This window comes from Phalaenopsis equestris, unplaced genomic scaffold (assembly GCF_001263595.1).
Source record: "Phalaenopsis equestris unplaced genomic scaffold, ASM126359v1 Scaffold000002, whole genome shotgun sequence".
Classification (NCBI taxonomy): Eukaryota; Viridiplantae; Streptophyta; class Magnoliopsida; order Asparagales; family Orchidaceae; genus Phalaenopsis; species Phalaenopsis equestris.
The window spans coordinates 31,173,905-31,193,817 of NW_018164444.1; the positions used below are offsets into that span (position 1 = coordinate 31,173,905).

General features: G+C 33.2%; 2 protein-coding genes and 1 non-coding gene across 4 annotated transcripts in view; 2 read left to right on the forward strand and 1 right to left on the reverse strand.

The window, feature by feature from the left end:
- Window positions 1-13,607, forward strand: part of LOC110026862 (peptidyl-prolyl cis-trans isomerase FKBP20-1) — a 28,548-nt gene extending 14,941 nt beyond the window's left edge. For both annotated transcript variants that reach the window (XM_020728085.1, XM_020728166.1), the window contains 5 exons: window positions 10,851-10,982; window positions 11,325-11,458; window positions 11,822-11,901; window positions 12,031-12,123; window positions 13,341-13,607. In XM_020728085.1, the coding sequence (XP_020583744.1) occupies window positions 10,874-10,982; window positions 11,325-11,458; window positions 11,822-11,901; window positions 12,031-12,123; window positions 13,341-13,497 (573 nt within the window). In that variant the 5' untranslated portion in view covers window positions 10,851-10,873 and the 3' untranslated portion in view covers window positions 13,498-13,607. The remainder of the gene's footprint in view (window positions 1-10,850; window positions 10,983-11,324; window positions 11,459-11,821; window positions 11,902-12,030; window positions 12,124-13,340) is intronic.
- A 1,043-nt stretch (window positions 13,608-14,650) lies between these two features.
- LOC110039441 (vacuolar amino acid transporter 1-like) overlaps window positions 14,651-19,913 on the reverse strand; it is a 5,665-nt gene continuing 402 nt past the window's right edge. Inside the window, exons 2-11 of the mRNA XM_020744502.1 lie at window positions 18,163-18,452; window positions 17,873-18,087; window positions 16,891-16,914; window positions 16,635-16,815; window positions 16,308-16,527; window positions 16,069-16,204; window positions 15,793-15,955; window positions 15,417-15,460; window positions 15,275-15,337; window positions 14,651-15,172 (exon numbers count right to left, since the gene is read on the reverse strand). Of these exons, the coding sequence (XP_020600161.1) occupies window positions 15,077-15,172; window positions 15,275-15,337; window positions 15,417-15,460; window positions 15,793-15,955; window positions 16,069-16,204; window positions 16,308-16,527; window positions 16,635-16,815; window positions 16,891-16,914; window positions 17,873-18,087; window positions 18,163-18,452 (1,432 nt within the window). The 3' untranslated portion in view covers window positions 14,651-15,076. The remainder of the gene's footprint in view (window positions 15,173-15,274; window positions 15,338-15,416; window positions 15,461-15,792; window positions 15,956-16,068; window positions 16,205-16,307; window positions 16,528-16,634; window positions 16,816-16,890; window positions 16,915-17,872; window positions 18,088-18,162; window positions 18,453-19,913) is intronic.
- Window positions 18,500-18,580, forward strand: TRNAL-CAG. Its single transcript has one exon. It is a non-coding gene; the product is annotated as a tRNA-Leu (tRNA).

Below are 19,913 nucleotides of genomic sequence, written 5' to 3' on the forward strand. Positions count from 1 at the left end.
AGCTGAACACAAATAATTTTGCTTTTTAGATGGATATATTGACTATTATCAAATATCAATTGCTCCAGAGGATCAAGAGAAGACAGTTTATTAGTGCTTATGATACTTTTGCTTTTCGACGAATGTCATTTGGTTTATGTAACGCGTCTGCATCATTTTAAAGATATATGATATCGATTTTCAGCGATTTAATTAAAAAAGGGATATAAGTTTTTATGAATGATTTTTCTGTTTTTAGAACTTCATTTGAAATGTCTCATTTAGAGAAAGTTCTAGAACGACGTCAAAAGACGAATATAGTATTAAACTGAGAAAAATGTTAATTTATGTTTGCAGGAGAAATTGTGTTTGAACATAAAATTTCAGAAAATAACATGAAAATAAATCCGGCAAAAATTGATGTAATATTTGACCTACCTCCACCTACTACTGTAAAAAGAGTTAGGAGCTTTTTAGGACACGCGGGTTTTAACAGGCGATATATTAAAGATTTTTAAAAAATTGCAAAGCTTTTATGCCACCTTTTAGAGAAAGATACAAAATTTGATTTTAATCAAGAGTGTCTTAATGCCTTTGAAACTTTGAAGGAAAAATTGATCGTTGCTCCTATAACTATTTCACCTGATTGGGAGAAATCATTCGAATTAATGTGTAATACTGGTGATTATGCAATAGAAGCTGTTTTAGGACAGATATAAATTTTTTTTTTTAATGTTATATACTATGCTAGTAAAATTTTCAATGATGCTCAAATTAATTATATCACTACTGAAAAATAGTTATTAGCCATTGTTTATGTTTTTGATAAGTTCAAATCATATCTAATTGGAGCTAAATGTGTTGTGCATACAAACCACTCGGCTATAAAATATTTGATGCAAAAGAAGGAGATGCAAAAGAAGGATACAAGAAGGATACAAAACCAATATTAATTAGATGAGTACTTCTGATGCAAAAATTTGATTTTGTGGTAGTCGATTAGAAAGAATCTGATAATTAAAATGTCGATCATCTATCAAAGCTGGAACCAAAAAAAATGCTTGATTTAGAAACATAGAAACATTTGATCTTCAGGAAGAAACATTTGATCTTGAAAAAGAAATTAATGAAATTTTTCCTGATGAACAACTTTATGTTGTTAAAGAATTGGAAATACCGTGATATGCTGATATTGTACACTATATTATTAGTGGTATTTTACCATATAGGTTGACAAAACAACAAAAGAAGAAGTTTATTCACGATGCAAAATTTTATTATTGGGATAACCCATATTTGCATAAACAATACAAAGATTTAGTTATGTGGGATGTGTCTTATGAAGAAATTGAAGAAATTATCCAAAAATGTCATGATTCTAAATTCGGAGGTCATTTTGGGATTGATATAACTTCTTACAAAACTAGTCTATTTTATTCTATATATATATATATATATATCTACTAAAATATCTATTAAAACATGTGATCGGTGTTAGCGAGTAGACAATATTTTAAAAAGAAGACAAACACGGTGCAGGAGAATCATTTTACAATTGTTGATACAATTAAATATGAAAAAATTGAACAGGACAACAAATCAAATTATAAAGAAAAATAAACAGGATTAATGAGAAGAATATATATATATATATATATACATATATATATATATATCAATTGCAGTGGACTATGTATCAAAGTTGATTGAAACAATCGCTTTACCTCGATATGATGCTCGGAGTATTTCAAAATTTTTAATAAAAAATAATTTTACAAGATATGAAATGCCAAGCATAATTATTATTGATGACGGATCTCACTTTCGGAACAAACAAAATGAAAAATTGGTGAAAAAATATAATATTATACATTGGATTGCAACTGCTTATTATCCTCAGACTAGTGGTATAGAAGAAGTTTATAATCGTTAAATTAAGATAATTTTGAAAAAAATTATCAATCCTAATAAAATGTATTTGTCTGCTAGATTATATGCTGCATTATAGGCTTATAGGACAGCTTATAAGACTCCTATCAAAATAATTTTATTAGGACAACTTATAAATCTATTAAAATCTATCAAAATGCAGCTTATAAAATTTTATTATAGATTTTATAGGTCAGCTTATAAAATCTATCAAAATGTCTCCATATAGATTAATTTTTGGAAAGACTTGTCACTTACCAGTAGAATTGGAACATAAATTTTATTGGGCGATTAATGAGTTTAATTTTAATTTAAAAGATGCTGGTGAGAAAAGATTATTGCAACTAAATGAGCTTGAAGAGATTATGAATAAATCTTATGATATATATGGAGAGAATGAAAGATTGACATGATTGGAAGATAATAAAAAAAATGAATTTGAGCCTGAACTGGAAGTTTTATTATAAAATACAAGATTGAAATTATTTCCTGGAAAACTGAAGTCTAGATGAACATGGACATTCATAATTGTAGAAATCTATCCCTGTTGAGTTGTTAATATTGAAGATCCAAAGACTGGAAAAATATTTAAAGTGAATGAATACAGACTGAAACTATATTTTAATGGTCAAATGTCAGTTTTTAAAGAGATTGCAATGTTGGATTAGAGTAAAGACTGGGAATGTCGGGCTGACGACATTAAACCAACAGCTTTGTGAGAGACAACCTATAATTATATTTGTTTATGTTGTTATATGCTTTCTTTATGAATTTCGTGTATTTGAGAGACTTACATAGTAGGAAAATACATTAAAACATATTTATATACTGAATAATATGAAAAATTTGAAAGTCGTTTGAATTTAAAACGAAACGGTGCAGAAGTCTGAATTGGCGCCAAAGGTGTCAGATTGGAGCCTGAGGCGTCATTTTCTAGCGAGCTGGTGTCAGAAGCACCACGGTGACGGAAACGACTTTGGACGATTTAAAAGGCGGTTTTAGACGGTTTTTGGCGGGATTTCTTCCTAGTAGCCCAAAACTAAATCCTAAAGATATTTAAGAGTGGAAAACGAAGGGAAAGCCACCGTTTTTCAAATCCTATAGCTTCACACTCTAAAGAAACCGCTAGATATAGAATTTTCAACAAGAGGAAGTTTGTCAGTTTCGATGCGCAAAAGTTATACGATCGAGTTCTTGTGAAGAAGAGACTAATCAAGGAACAGGAGTTTTTGAATCGAGTAATCAACACACCAAATACTCGAGTGGAAGAGATTATTACACAGAGGAGTTGTGAAGTACTTTGTTATACCACTGCTGCTGTAGTAGTTCATGTGGTGGAAGAGTTTTACGTTAATCTTCATGGAATTAAATAAGGAGTCGCCTATGTTTGAGGTAGGTGAGTACAATTCTTTCCTTCGAGAATAAACAACATGTTTATGATTGAAAGCGTTCCTATTTGTCACTATGTGAATTGTCCTTACGAGAGACAACATTGATGAACTTTATCGATACCTTGCTGATGAAGATTCAAATTGGGAGGTCAGAGATAACGGACATGTAAGTTTTTCTTCATCATTATTGAATTCTGCATCGAAGGCGTGACATTTCTTTATTGCGTCAAAACTACTTTATACTGTGAAAATTAGTAAACTGACGAAGGAAAGTACGATTTAAAACTATTGTTTTCAATCCAGAAGACTTATTGATGTTGGTATTTTAATAGTAAAGTCTATTTTGGGTTTAATCATCAACAGATCAACTTCTGGACTGGGACATCCATCTACTTTATTCCTGTTGTGTAGCCAATTGCAAGTGCCTTATGAATGTTGGGAAAAAGTGCTTCTCCCTTGGAAGCCTATAGACCCATAAATTTATTGCAACTGCACAAGAATTGGAGAGGAAAACGATATGAATATATTGATGGATCAATCATCTCAAAATTCATCGCCTATTCAGCTTTACTTTAGTTCAAATGCACGAATTAAGATGTTGGAAGAGGGCAAGTAACGTTAAGCATGTGATTTTTAACGATACATACCACAATAAATTTTGCATTAATTCAAATTTAGATTTTGGAATTATTTGAGGGCAAGTAATGTTAAGTTTGTGAAATTTTGATGTGTATAGGAGTGTTAATTAATGTTCTATTTCAATATGTTTTTAAGTTATTTTTCCACTTTAAAAGTTATTTGTGTTGTGTTTTATAGGATTTAGGACAAGGGTAGTCATCCGAGTTGTCGAAAATCTAGAAAGTTGCTAAATGAGGGAGTAGAGCCTAGGCACCGATCTTGAGCGTCTAGGAGCTCAAGGGGGATCCACTTTTCTTCCACAGAGGTGGAAAGTAGGCATTGCAACATTAACGCATAGGCACTCCAATCCTAGCCCCTAAGCGCTGCACTCGGACGCCTTGGCATTCGAGGAGGATTCTAAGTTGGTGATTTCGTTCAAATGTCATAGGAGGCAGAAAGTAGGTGTCGCGACAGTAGAAATTAGGCATCAATGACCAGTGCCTAGGCGCCCAAAAGAACTCAGACTTTGTTCAAATGACAAAGAAGACAAAACGTAGGCGTTGTAGCCTTGGCTCCTAGGCGCTACATACGGGTTCCTAGGCGCCCAATGCCCTAGACCCCATTTTCGTGCCTAGCGCCTAGGCACCACAGACCAACACTTAGGCACTAGTTCACGATTTTGGTGTTTTGGATGTTAAGATGAGACTTTTCACCAGAAAAACTTTAAATAAGGTTTGATTAAAGGAAGAGGAGCTTTTTGCCTGTTCTTTCCATGCATTTCAAAGGGATATATAGCCTTTGGAGAAGAATTTTAGTGAAGAGAACTTAAAAGAAGGATCTAAGTGCAAGTGAGTGAGTGTGGAGATAGTGAGTGTGTTTAGAAATGTGGAAGGTTTTTGAAGTTCAACTCTTTCAAAAGGAGATAAGTTGTATTGGATTTATGTAATTTCCTTTACCCCCGAACTTTTTGTTTATGTTACTTCTTATTTATAAGATCATCATGTTTGTGTTTTCCAGTATGATTTGTGAGTAATTTTTTCATTTCTACTTTGGATTGTTGTTGTGGGAAAGATATGATTAAGTTACTTTGTGTGATTCGTATCGAAATTCATATATGATGTTTTAACCTTTAGAACATAATTTTCTTTTGACATGACCTGTTAAAATGTTAAAACTTGTGAACTTTGAGATTCATGAGAATTCTTAGTGAAAAGACTGTTAACACAATAATATAGGGAAATAGGAATATTACCTTTAGATAAGTGCAATCTTGAGGGGTAGTTGGTTTCGTGATCACTTGATTTAAGGGACTAAACCTGTATGATTGCCGAACTTTCTTAGATGCTCGGGAGGGAAGAGCGTTGCTCCTGATTGTCTACCAGTTGAATCACCAGTTACTAACATTTTTATGGAACCAATTCAGGAGAGGAATTTTTGTACAATTGATAACTCTTAAACTCTCTGATCTTGTTAGCCTAGGATCGTTGAATTTAAAAAATTAGGATTAGTCAATTTAACAAAATACAAAAAATTCTTACATTCAAGCTAAGTTCAAAAATAGTAAGCTAGACCTTTTTTACATTTGTTTTTTAGCTCATTCCCTGTGGGACTCAAGCACGATCTCTCTTACATGTACTACTTGTAGGATACGTATGCCTGTGTGTTTCTTCAGCGCTTTGCAGCATTTGAACCGTATCAATAAATTGACTTAAAGTTCTAGCGGTGCTTTTATATATTTAGTTTATGTATCGTGGATCCTGGGATGAATATCTTGTTAAGTTTAAGCAAAATTAGGTATGACTTGAACTCAAAATTTTCAGATTTAGTTTGTTTTGAACTCCGCTCAAAATCAAATTACTCCTACTTGACTTGGAAGTGAATCAATTTATTGCAAGCTCAAAATAGTTAGCTTGAAATCATTAAATTTCTACTGAGCTCATTTTCAAGCCATTTCAAAGTAACTCGAAACAACTTAGTTATCCAATCTATAGCAAAGACAATTATATTTTATTTTTCATATAGTATGTTCAATTAAATTATGAAATAATAGAATATATAAGGATAAATAATTTTGAAACAATAGGAAGTTGATTATTGTGGAGAATAATGAATTAAATAGTATGTGTATGGCACAAATTAATTTGAATCAAACTCAAATGACAAACTTGAAACAATGCAAGAGTAACATAATTTGACAATTTTTTTGAATAAAAATAACATTAACTTGTAAGTTGAGAATCAAGCTCAAGATTAATCCAGGAACGGCTATAATTGATTCCAAATTGATTTAAATTTGTGGGCGTTTTGATCAAATTTCAAAGTTGGATTAATGTTATCTTCCCTTCAGGTCCATTATATGAAAGGTAGGGATATTGTTGAGGATGTGGCTTTCAGACTTGATATCAATGGTTTTTTTCAAAATTGAGAAGTGTTCAGTAGTCTATTTGATAAAGAAATATGATCGTGTCATAATGGTAAATTATAAAGGAAAAATTACATCATACCATTCAAGTCCTATGTATTTGCATATCTAATGTTTAAACTTCAATTTTTACATACATACACTTTTGCAAGAAAAGGTGTGTTTTCACTTAAAAGTTAAAGTGGTATTTTTGCTGTGATACAAAATATTTGGGTGGTATAAATGTAAAAACAAAATTTATGTGTTAGATATATAAATACATAGAAATTGGATGGGACCTAATTATAAATTCTAATTTCTACTGTCCTATCCAGCATGGTTTGAGTGGAATGGAAACACATTGATATTAATGTTGTATTCTAATATTTTTGTGAGGGCATTCAATCTTTCACATTCAGGATCTGGTAATTTTTTTCATTAGCTTAACCTATTATGATGATTAAAACTTAATGGCAACTCGGCTTCAATAGTGACCAATGATCTTTAGCTAATGATAGTTGCTTGGAAAGGATGCCAATACCAAATTAGATCATGTGATAGAAAAAGTGTTCAGCAGTGTATGACTTTTAAGTGTTCATCACTGATCGCCATTTAAAAGATATGATAGTACGGTTAAAGATATCTTGGGTCTATTGTTCAAAGTGATGGTGATATAGATGGGGATGTTATTATTAGAATTCAAATTGGTTGGTTGAAATGCATCAGGCCTATCATGTGATAGAAAATTATCGCTTAGAATTGAAGAAAAATTTTATATGATAATGATTAGGCTTGCAATGCATTATGGGTAGAATAGTGCCCTTTAAAAGAGAAGCATAAAACTAAGTATTGCTAAGTTAAAGTATTGCTGAGATGAGAATGTTTAGTTGGAGGAGAGTGGCTTGGCAATTAGAGACAAAATGTGAAATGAATGTATCCATAGATTTGACTTATCTTAAGAAAGGTAGAGGTAGACCTAAAAAGACTTGGGCATATTGTATAAAAAATGATCTTAATTTATTAGAATTAAATGAAAATATTACACTCAATAGGACACAAAGGAGAAAAAGGATTAATATAACCGCCCAAACTTAGTGGGATAAAGACTTTTTGTTGTTGTTGGCAGAAATAAGAATAATAACATTGACGTGTAGGAAAAATAAAAAGCATAATGGTATAAATGTTAGATAAATGTTGGATTAGCATCCACTGAACTTATTTTAATAAATAGATTGAAGTGGGTCTATGCATTTAGGAGGATAGAAAATGCACCAACAAAAGATGTATATAGAATTTGCATAGAATGGAGTAATAAGAGAAATGGGTAGGCCAAAGTTTATATGACTAGAAGTTGCAAAATAATATATTTATAAAAGAGAGCTAACACTTTATTTAACACTCAACCGTAATGAATGTTGACGAATGGTAAGGGATATTACTAATGATGATGAAGAAGCTTTATTGTGGTATGTTTCATCTGTGTGGTAAGCTGATCCCAATTAAGCAGAGATAAGAAGAAATGATGATGATGATGATGAACTTGAAACGATCAAAACTCTCTCTCCTTGGTGATGAAATTTAACACGTCTTTAAGTTTATGGTGGAAGATGCGACAAAATCGATGCACATCTATAGATTAATGGTGATGATTTGGGTTAAGCTTGCATCAAACATCTTTATTATAGATATTTGCTTACAATTTTAACGATATGTGTGTATGTTTACTTGCATATCATTGTTTGTCTGCAATAATATACAAACATTTTCAAGTATGTTTTTAGTATATCTTTATATCGGGAGATGTAAAGGCTTGCATATGTGCATATATGATTAGGGAACAACAATGTACTTCTTATTATCTCAATAATAATTTAAATCCTCTTTGGGATCACTTTTTGTTTTCTATTTTTTATTTTTGAAAATTAAAAAAAAAGAAAACAAACTCAAAAACATTGTTTGTTTATTCGTAATTTATTTATTTTTTAAAAAACATATAAGACTTGTTTTCAAAACATAAAAAATACATAAATTGTCTTTTTACTGTTTTAAAAACATGTTTTTCGGAAAATTACCCGTGCGAGGATTCTCCATCCGTTGCCCGTCAACTGCTAGTTGTCGTCCACCCCTGTCCACCTCTGCCTGTTGCCGGTCCCGTTGGTCGCTGCCCCTACCCTCTGCCCGGCACTGCCTACGCAGGTAATGCTTCGTGTTGGGTGGAGTAAGGAAGACGTCGTATACGCAATGGGCGGCGAAGCTTAATACTGGAATGTCGCGTAGGCCCTAACTGTTTAATAAAAAGTATAATTTTTTTCTTTAAAATAAAATATCCAACCAAACATGTTTTATATTTTTTATTTTTAAAATAATCTTAATCATAACATTGTCAACCACATTTTCTAAAATAAAAAAAAATAGAAAACAAAATGAAAACAAAGTAGGCTAAAAACAAAAATAAAAATAGAAAATAGAAAGTGATTCCAAATCGACTCCTAACTTTTTTGTCCCCGAAAATAAGGATGTGAACAAGTTTGGGGGAAAAGGATAGGTTGCAAGGAAGCTCCAAAAAATAGGGCACAAAAGAGTTTTCATGCTTTTGCAAGTTCCACTAATATCTATGACCGCTTAGAGAAATATTTTTTCAGTCCAAAAAATGAGTTACTTGAAATAATATTTACAAACCTCAAATATTTTCACTAAATCTTTCTAGCTTTTCTTTTCTCTTACTCTCTCTTTTTTATTTCTTCTTTCTATAACTATTGATTCCATAGCAAACTCTAACTAAGCCCAAATTAACAGTTTTCTTCATATGTATATAAATATGAATATGATGCAAAACCAACATATGTATAAGATTAAAGCCTAGGGCATTATATCAAGATCATCATTTTTCTTAGTTTTCAAAATAGCATGATCAAACATCAGTTGACCACTTGGATTATTTTTAAGATGTGCTATAAATTAAGACCACTTCAACTTTGAAAAGAGCTTGGCGAAGCCAAATGTGATGAAATTCAAAACAATTTTCTCTTAACGATTCATGGTTAGCCCCTATAAGAAGCTTCATGAAAATTGCTACCGTTCATTTTATTATTTTTTTTTTTGGTTTATATTTGGACTACGTACAAGTACAGTCTTTTGAAGACATATTGAATGACTTACAGTTTGTTTGCTTGTGTGCAAATTATGGTGATGGGAATCTAAGTGAAACTTTGGTGAGTTCATTGGTTTTGTTTGTGCTTACTCTCCCTTTCTCTTTACCTTTAAGTCTATCCTTAAATCCTATGCCTAGCCATCTTATTCTCTCCCTCTAAAACCCTAAAGCAACCTCAAAATGCCTCCACAGTACTCGCTTTCCTACTACACATCAAACACCCTTAGAAGAGTAGCCCTCAGATTCTTCCCTTTTTCATGATGAACCTTAATCCACTCCACTCCACGATACTCTATATTTCTCTCACATAACTTTTAAGTCATCTTAACCCCTTGGCAATTTTCCAAACAGCTATACCTGAGCATGGCCTCCCTTCATAACTAAAACAAAATAATTCACTGAAGTTTTATAGCTCTTGGCAGCCCCATCCAGTCATAGACCACCCAACTTCCGCAATTCTTCCATGCGCAGCTCTTCAGCCTTCCTCTCTCTTGTTTTTTAAGCCCTTCGATCATGGACCAAAGTTGCTAATCATCTACAACTATCGATTCTTGAAACCACCGATGACCTTGTTAGCCTCCAAATCTCTTCAAATGTCAACTCATCTTGCAGCTAGTCATTAAGTTGCACCCATCGGAGAGTAACAACCATCATTTGCAGATCTCTTCTTCTTCTGCTTGCCAAAGAATTCACCATGGTTATTGGACACCTCTAGCCACAAACCCATAAGCTTCTGCAACTTGCTTCCACCATGCAGAACTTTTGAGTCGCGCTTCTCATGCCAATAGCCATCTGCTGCTCACCACTACATTGGCCAGTCACCAGGGAGTGAATCCTCATTCACCCAATCCTCTGTAAGTCCTAGCTTGTCCTTTTTGCTTGCATGCTTCTCTTTTAAGAACAGAGGCACTGAAGCTGGATAGTATTAGGAAACAAATATGCTGATATAAATACAATCATATTATGGTTGTCACAAATAAAAGCTCGAGTTGGTAGAGAACAATAATTCTGATATTTGGAGAGAACATTGATTAGAGAAAACTCAACTCCAAATGAATTTTCCGGACCAAATTTATGTCTAGTCCCCGCTTAATCTAAATTTTGTGCAACCACTTTATTTATTTGCTCACTGTTTCATATATAGCATTTTAGTTTCTTGCATTGCTTGCTGCTTTTGCCGAAGGAATTTTCTTTTCATATTTAAAGATATTAGAATATTATAATAATTACATGTTCTTTCATGCATATGGTTTTTGCAATATAAAAATGCATATCTTTGATGCGCGGTACTTATTATCTTTTATTTGTATTGTGCTCAACTTCGTGCTAATATTTTTCTGGTTTATGTTAATCAAAATATTTTTTCTCTGATTATTTTCAGAGGTAATTTGAAACGAAACAAAAATGGGTGAAGTGATTGATTTAACTGGTGATGGAGGTGTTCTCAAAACCATTATTCAGAGAGCCAAGCCAAATGCTACAGGACCAACAGAGAGTCTTCCTGTTGTTGATGGTAATTTTTCCATTTTTCATCATTAAAGGCATAGAGTTATTATTTTGTATAAGTTTTAGGACAGTAGCTTATGAAATTCTGCATACTTATTAAGACGTAAGGGATCTACTGTGTACAATCAGTAAGTTTTTTCCTCTCATATTTTCAGAAAAATTGAACACTCATTTTAGTTTTGTGATCGGAATGCACCTACAGTTGCCTCTTACTCTAGAGCAAGGCATTTTGATTTTCAAGCAAGCTTGGCCTTATTTACTTTATTTAGCTTGATTGCTGAATGGCGTTCTATATAATTGTCTGTCTTTTTAGCCAACTTACACTATTATCAATAAAATCTTTCGATAGTTCGCTATGAAGGAGTTCTTGCTGAGACTGGCGAGGTTTTTGATACCACTCGCGAAGACAACACAATTTTTACATTTGAGCTTGGAGCAGGCACTGTTATCAAGTCTTGGGACATAGCTTTGAGAACCATGAAGGTATGATTGTAAATTGTCATTCAATGAGCTTTTGATTTCATCACTACCTCTGCTGCTGATATTAAAGAGGGTTAATTACAAACATGGCACTCAAAACTATGCTGTTTCCAAAACTAGCACTCTCTTTCATCTATTCTTCAAATTCTCTCGCAAATATCAAATTCACAATAAAATCTCAACCCATATTTATCATTTTTATCAAATTCTCGATTGTTTTATTGTGGCACGCATAAATGCACTGGTTTGATGGTTCAAAATAATTACACGGGTGCTAGTTTTGTAAATAGCGAAGTTTCAAGTACTGTGCATGTAAATATGCCTATCAAATATGGTTTTAAATATTGGATCTTTCATTCTTTGAAGATTGGGGAGATTGCGAAAATTACTTGCAAGCCAGAATATGCTTATGGAAGTGCAGGTTCTCCTCCGGAGATACCTCCAGGGTGAGGCACATAAGATGCGGGGTTTGTCATTGTTATATACGGAAATTGCTTCCCATAAATGTTTTATTGAGGGGGGGATTAAGTTTTTGGATCAGTTGAACTTACTATAGCTGCTTCTTGTGAGTGCAGTGCGACACTTATCTTTGAGGTAGAGCTTGTTGCGTGCAGGCCTATAAAAGGTGCAAGTATTGGTGGTGTTTCTGATGAAATGGCAAGACTTGAGTAAGTAGAATCTCTCCCTGCAATTTCTCTTTATAGCACACTTGCACAACCATGTTCTAACAAGATAATGCAAACGTCCGAGGGTCTGTTTGGGGGCAGGTTTTTTACTTTATTGCTATTCAAACTATTGCTACTAGGGGTGTGAGTGAGTTGAGCCGGTTCTATCTCAACTTGTTAATGTGCTCGTGAGTCGAGTTTATCGATCCGCGAACTTGAACTCGAGCTTAGATTCGAGCTCGTATATTTTTATTGGTTCGAGTTTGAGCTTAGTCAGACTTTTAGCTCGAGAGCTCGTCAAGTCAGATCGATTAATTTTTTTTTGCTAGACCTTAAATTTTCAAAATACTTTTTTATCAAAATAAAGCTTTCGAATCAAGTTCTAGATGGTTCTAGATGGGCATAACTGCCACAGCCTTGAGCCCGAGCTTTGAGTCTATCATACATTTCATGAGTCAAGCTTGAGTTTAGTGCAGATCAAGCTCGAGTCGATTCGTTTACACATCGAATTGCCACACATTCATTTGACTACTAATTTCATAATATTTTCTGTAATTTTTGTGATAGGAACTTGCTTTTAAGAATGAGATCTGCTGAAGTGGAGTAACTATAAAAAAATGGATGTATGATTTTTTTCAGGCTAAGAAAATATTTATGATGCTCGCATGAACTTTTCAAAAGCTTTGATTTCATGATAGAAATTTTACTACCACGTTTATAAAAAACCTGCTCTAAATGCAGCCTAAATTTAAATTTTTGCTGCATTGTAATGTCACAACCTCATTCTATAAGGCTACACTTCTTCCTTGAAAAGGTCCATGGTATATTAATTTAGCCACTTATGAAGGTGGAAAATATTTAGCTAGAAATTTCTGGGCTAAGTCACTTCATGTCTTATTTAATCGAAGTGCTAACGAGTTTAACCACATATTGGCTCTATCTCTCAAGAAAAAAGGGAAAAAGCCTTGGCCTAAAAGTGTCATTGGAAACACCGTTATAGCAAAATGTGGCACAAAGTTCTAAGAAACTCGTTAAGTGAAGATTTTGATCTTCAGTTGAGGTTTCCTGAAATTGGCTGTTCTACATTATTTGGATTATAGCAGACTTTAGTTTGAATGCGTTAGCTTCTTAGAGTATTTTGTTTTTTGTAAGTTATCGTAGTAATTATTGGTATTCTTATGATGTATGTTGTTGCATTGACATATATTTCAACATTGCAGAGAAGTGAAGAGGCAGAGGGAGATCGCTGCAGGGTTAAAGGAAGAAGAGAAGAAAAAGAGAGAAGAAGCAAAAGCTGCTGCTGTCGCTCGAGTTCAAGCCAAGTTGGATGCTAAGAAAAGCCATGGGAAAGGCAAGGGGAAGGGCAAGTCTTTATAATGCTCTTTACCTACAGTATTTACTTTTTAAACAATAATAGGCAGTAAATATTGTTGGCCATTTGCACAAAAAGGGTGGGACACATTTTGGCAATCTTATATTTATTTTTTGAAAAATGGAATAAATCTTCATGTCTCTTTTGGCACCTTTAAATTATATATATATATATATACAGTGATTGGATATTTGTTGGCTTTTAAATATGATGATAGGTTATATTTTTTATATAATGAATTGCTTTTTAAGATAACTAGTATGGAGCTCGCCTGAAGAAACAAAGGCGAAAATGTGGGGATTGAATACATATCGCACAATTTTGTATATTTATATATCTAACATATTACTTTAATATTCATAAAGCATTCAAAATTTTTAAATGACAAACATATCATTAGAATAAACATCTTTCATGCATATATATCAAAATTTTTAAATGACAAACATATCATTAGAATATGCTTCTTTCATGCATATATTTTAATTTAATTTGATTGAATTATTAAAGTGTTATCTTAGTTAATATTTATATTAGATATGTAAATATAGAGAAATTGTGGTATCTATGTAACAACAACAAGAACAACGAGCCTTTATCCCATTAAGTGGGATCGGCTATATGAATTTTCTCCATAGCATCCTATTGAGTGCCGTAAATCTCCTATTGTCGTATTAATGTAAATTCTAATAAAAATCTAAAAATGATTTGAGGTGATTGTATATTTTTTTTATTTTTACTTTTATTTATTTATTTTTTGCAATGGTGATTGTGAAGTTAGCTTTGAGAAAATATTTTTTTAAAAAAAATTGCAATTATATGTTTTTCAAAACACAGTTCACAGCTCTTGCACTCATTATATTTTAACAAATTTAGTTTCTAAAAGTAGTTATTTATCACATAATTCTCCAAATAGAATGGTGGTGATGATTGGGAACATAACATTGGCAGAGAGTTATCTCATATATGCAAAATGAAGATTAAATTCATTTAGTATGTAAAATGGACAGCATTTTCTTGGAATCTATTACCTTATTCTCTCCTTGCTTCCAAAGATTAAATTTTGGACTGTTATTTGATGTGGACCAAGCTTGTGTAAGAATATAGTTGAGGGTAAATGCGCTTCCCACATCCTAAAAATGATAAGAGTACTTTGGGAAAGAAATCCAAGAAGGAACCATGTATAGAAGTGATACAAGAAAATGTTTTTCATAATTAATTTCTACATTGAGATCTATTTCATAACTCTGCTATTAATAATAATAAATGTATCAAAATGGTCCTCTGACTCTTTATAGGTTGCCATTGTAGCCCCATAGTCTATAAAAGCATCATTTTAGTCTTCGGAGTCTCTTAATTTGGGTACTAATTTTGACACTTTTATAGATTTTGGAACTAAGAAGAACCCATGAAAAATAGTCAGGACTATTTTGACACTATATTAATAATATTTTATGCCAAAAAAAAAAAAATCTCAATACAAAATAAGTGGTGATGCACATATAAGAAATTTATAATGGATTCTCCCAAAATTTATAATGCTTCACGAACTGTCACTATAGAGTCCACTTCTGCAAAATCTGTTTATCCCAAACTGTCCACCATTTTTTTAATGGAGGAGTATGATCCAATAGCAGCACATAAGACTCCAAAAATAATAATAAAGATGCAGAACACCACCTGAAAAATAAGGTCAAAACAAAAATAATGTTTTTCAGCTCTTCATTTTTTTTTTTTTTTCTTGATGTGCTAAATACTATAATATGGAAATTATCTTCATACCTCTATAATAGGTACAGATTTTCTTTGAATGCTCAGATAGCATAAACAAGGAAAAATAAGAGCCTGCCATAGCACCATCAGTACAGATAAGTCATTTTTTTTAAATAAAAATAAAGCCTTTATAGTCATAATCAAATCTTACCACTAACATAGTGAAAAAGGATCCAAGCAATGCCATCACAAAACCTGGAACAGCAGATAAGAAATTAAATTTCAGCTAAGCAATGAGCCGTCCTTCAAATTATTTACATGATGTCATTTTAGCCCGACTCTATAGAAGTATCATATTAATCCCCAAATTCCTTAATGTCATCCGAAATAATCCATCTTTTAAATAGTCTGAGAATTATTTCAGCCAAAATTTAAAAATTTGGGGTCTAAATTGACAATTTCATAAAGTCTCGAACCAAAATGAGCTCCCGTAAAAAGTCAATGATCATTTTAACACTTTTCACGACACAAATATGTTTTCATATTTTCATAGCCAGATGAAGAGCTTCATAAAAGTAATTTCTAACCAAAAAATGGAAACACAAGCGCCACATATAATGTGGAGATGACCAGCAGTGTTCTGATCACGAGAGCCATCAAAAAGGATTTTCGATTTGAAGGCAAGAGCTCCTCAAGGCTCGCTGCAACCGGGGTCATGGTCAAAGCATACTTAGAGAGTGGATTCACAACCTGAAAAAACATTATAGCCAATCCAAAAACGCTAAAATAAACAGTTTAAACTAATTGAGCTCACTAACCAAACCAAAAGAAAAACATAAAAAATTATTTTTCATGGTTTGTACCGTCGTCCAAATTGCAATCTTCGAAGAAACATATCGACGAGGCATGTTTAGCGTAAACTGTGACTTGAGGGATTCTCCAAACATCAGAAATCCAACTGATGCTACAGCAGCATATACTACTGTACATAAAAAGAAGCTGAAAAAGAAAACTACTATAAAACCAATACTTGAGGAAGCTTCTATAGTAATTTAGAACGAAATTGCAGAAAAAATAAAGTTCGATGATGTATTATGCATACCAAACCATCAGAACTTTTGAGAATTGAGCAGGGTCTGTCATGGAAGAATAGATGTTAGGGAAGACAGAATGTCCTGAGTAGCAGAAGCTGAAGAGCCCAAGAGAAACTGGAAGGTTTGTGAGGTTCAGTAGAGTCCCTTCTGCATGAAAGCCCACTCCATCTGCTACACCGTCCCAGAATAAGCACAACACGACCAAAATTGAGGCTATCACACCTCCAACTGAAAGAAGAGACCTTAAAGCATGAATATTTATGTATCAAAATGAAGGCAATGGAGGTCTGACATTGAAGGGGAAAATATGAAATGTGATTGGATTACAGTGCTACCTGAGAGGAATGAGAGCAGACTAAGATCTCTGAGCCAGACGGTGGGAAGAACAGCTGCTGCTGCGGTGACAGCAAAAGTTTGGTGGGAGGTTAGGCTAATCCCCAGTAAATTTACTTCAGTGTTTGGAAAAATTGAGGACAAGCTATCGCTCACTAGAATAATGTGTTCTACACAACAAGCCTGCAAAGCAGTGTGAATTTTCATTCAGTCTCATGATTAATTGAAACAATAGTAAATACGTTCAAAAGTTCTTACATAAAGCTCCAGGTATAGGATTATCTGCATGAAACGAATGGAAATATTAGAGATTAATAGGAATCATGAGGTAGTTTCCACTAATAAATAGAAAAATGAAGACAGCTTTGAAGGAAAGATGGGTTTTACCCAACTTTGACAGAGAGATTATCGGTTACTAATTCATTCATTACTCTTCGAACATGGCAGACCAGAAATTAAAAAGTTTAACATAAACTTGGTATTGACAATAGATATTGAGGTTTATGTCGATAACGAGCATCAACTTACAGGTGACGCCATGCATCAATATCGGCATCAATCTTATTAGTGATGGCGGGCGTCGAGTATGATGCTGACAACAAGCCTGGAGGTTGATGAGACAATGAGCATCGACTACATTAGTGATGGCGTACATTAATACTAGTACAAATGGAGTGTATTAACCTTATTAGTGATGGCATGTGTGAACGCCATGCATCTATTATGTTTGTGTGTGTCAACATTGGTCTTGGCGACGGGAGTTAGCTTATTGAAGATGGTGTGTATCAAAGATTTAGACTTATAAAACAAACATAAATTAACTACCAAAGGCGGATAACAATATGTCCAAGACTTCTAGTTGTGTTTTAGCATAAACAACATTATAATCAAAACATTTACCAATGGACACAGTTTAATCTTCGGTAATAACATCCATTTCTTCAAAGAAAGTCACTTTTCAATGTAATTCACTATAACAACAAAATAAAACACTAAATGAAATCCAGTCTTCATTATAAGCTTTCAATGGAGCTCTCAATGGGAAAGCTCCTTAAAATGCAGAATTTACATACATACAACACAATTCTTACATATTTACCAATTTAACACCTAAAATTTGATATTTATATGCGTATCACTCAATCGTTAACATCAGATAAAAAAAATATCACAATCACTAAATTTTTAAAAGAAAAAAAAGCGCGTTTTCATGCATAGATTTATAAGTCGAGCAACTTACAGAGATGCAAAGCCTGCCAGGCGACCCGAACGCCGCCTGACCAATATCAGGATAGGTCAGCAAAGCCGGGGAATTATCAAGGCATCTCTTCAATAGAATCCCAGTGTAGCAGGAAATCAACCCTAGAAGAACCAGAAGCGCCAACCCTAGCCAGCCCCCTTCCTTTACAGCATAAGGCATCGTGAGCAATGCCACGCCGCAGAGAACATTGATCCCTAAGAAGCGAGATTCAGATCAGACCAAACAAACAGAGTGACGTTCGATAAACTAGGGGGCAACTTCAAGCATACCGTTGAATATGGCTTGGGAGGTGGAGCAGCGAGGAGGAGGGGGGAGAGCGGAGGGGTAGTAGAACGATGCGGGCTTTGAGGGAGGGGTGGCGATAGAAGAGGGGTCGGTGGTGGTTGTGATAGAATGAGAGATGAGGGGCTTAGTGAGTAGTTGATAATGGTGGTGGTATTGGTCATCGTTGATGGGTATTCCGCTGCGGAAGAATGAGCTGCCCAGTTGAAGGAGGCTTGATCCGGGGAGAAAGCCGGCGCCCGGAGAGGTAACGGTGCTTAGAAGATCAATTGATTCCCTATAAAACAGAATGTATCAATAAAAAGACGAATTTAACACATCGAAGTCAAGATGGCCGAGTTGGACTAAGGCGCCAGTTTCAGGTACTGGTCCGAAAGGGCATGGGTTCGAATCCCATTCTTGACATCTATTTTTCTAAAAATTACAGTTTATTTTTTTCATACGCAGTGAGAAATTACTTTTTGTTTTCAATCTCTGCCCCCATTTCTGACGGACGCTTTTATTAGCAATTTAATTTCGTATTATTAACAAATGTGATTAATCATTTTGCAACATCAATCAATCATTTTAGCGATAATTGACTAGATGCAAATGAATTTTTAGTTGTATTGCAAACTTTGGCTTTTATTTGTATGTATTTATTAAATAAATAATAAAGCAAGTAATTTTTTATTTAGTAATTAAATAAATTTTAAAAAAAAACAAATGAATTTTTAGTTGTATTGCAAACTTTGGCTTCTATTTGTACGTATTTATTAAATAAATAATAAATGCAAGTAATTTTTTATTTAGTAATTAAATAAATTTAAAAAAAATTTAATCCTACAAATTGAATTTAAATGAAAATAACAGATATGATGTGATAGTTACATTTAACTGATTGGGACAATACATATATTATGGACCCTTCATGCATGTAATCAGGCTCACATCATGTCAATATTTAAATTATTTTATTAATTACTTAATTTTAATTAAAATAATTATATTGAAATTTTTGCCTTCCTATCATACTCGCATTTAAAATCAATTATAAAATGTGATCTCTAAATCGAATTTTAGAATTTGGTTATGAAATTATTTGATCATCAGCTTCATAAATTCATTAAATGATTATCATCACTGATCACCATTCGTCCGATGACAACCTTACTTACTGCCACCATTCGCCAAGAATACTAATATTTATTTAGTAGAAGTTAACTTTTCACCACCAATTCATCCAAGTTAGATTTCATAGTTATTTCTCTTTCTGGTTCTTCATATAAATTTTTTTATATTTGTTGTAACTTTTGCTTATCTTTAGCTTAAAATAAATTTCATGATGATGAGACTCATTTTGATAACAATTTAGTAAGATAATCTTAAGCTATGTTTTCTTTGTGGGCCGAGGGCTATATGAGTTTTGATCATCCCTCATGCCCCTAAGAATTCGAGTACCCCACCGTACACTCGGGGAGAACGGAACCCCAGATCAGATGAAATTTACAAGCAGATGCCCGACCAACTGACTTGAATATGCAGAGCTATATATATCTAACAAATAAACTTTTTGTGTGATCCAATAAAAATGTTGGAAACGAAAAGTTCGAAGTTCTGCATGCCAACAACAAAATAAACATAAATTGATGTTTTTTTATAAATATACAAAACATAGTAATTACCCAAAAAATCTAATAAATCTACGTTGAAGTTTTATTTAAGTTTACAATGTGAGGAAATTTACTTACAGCAGGAA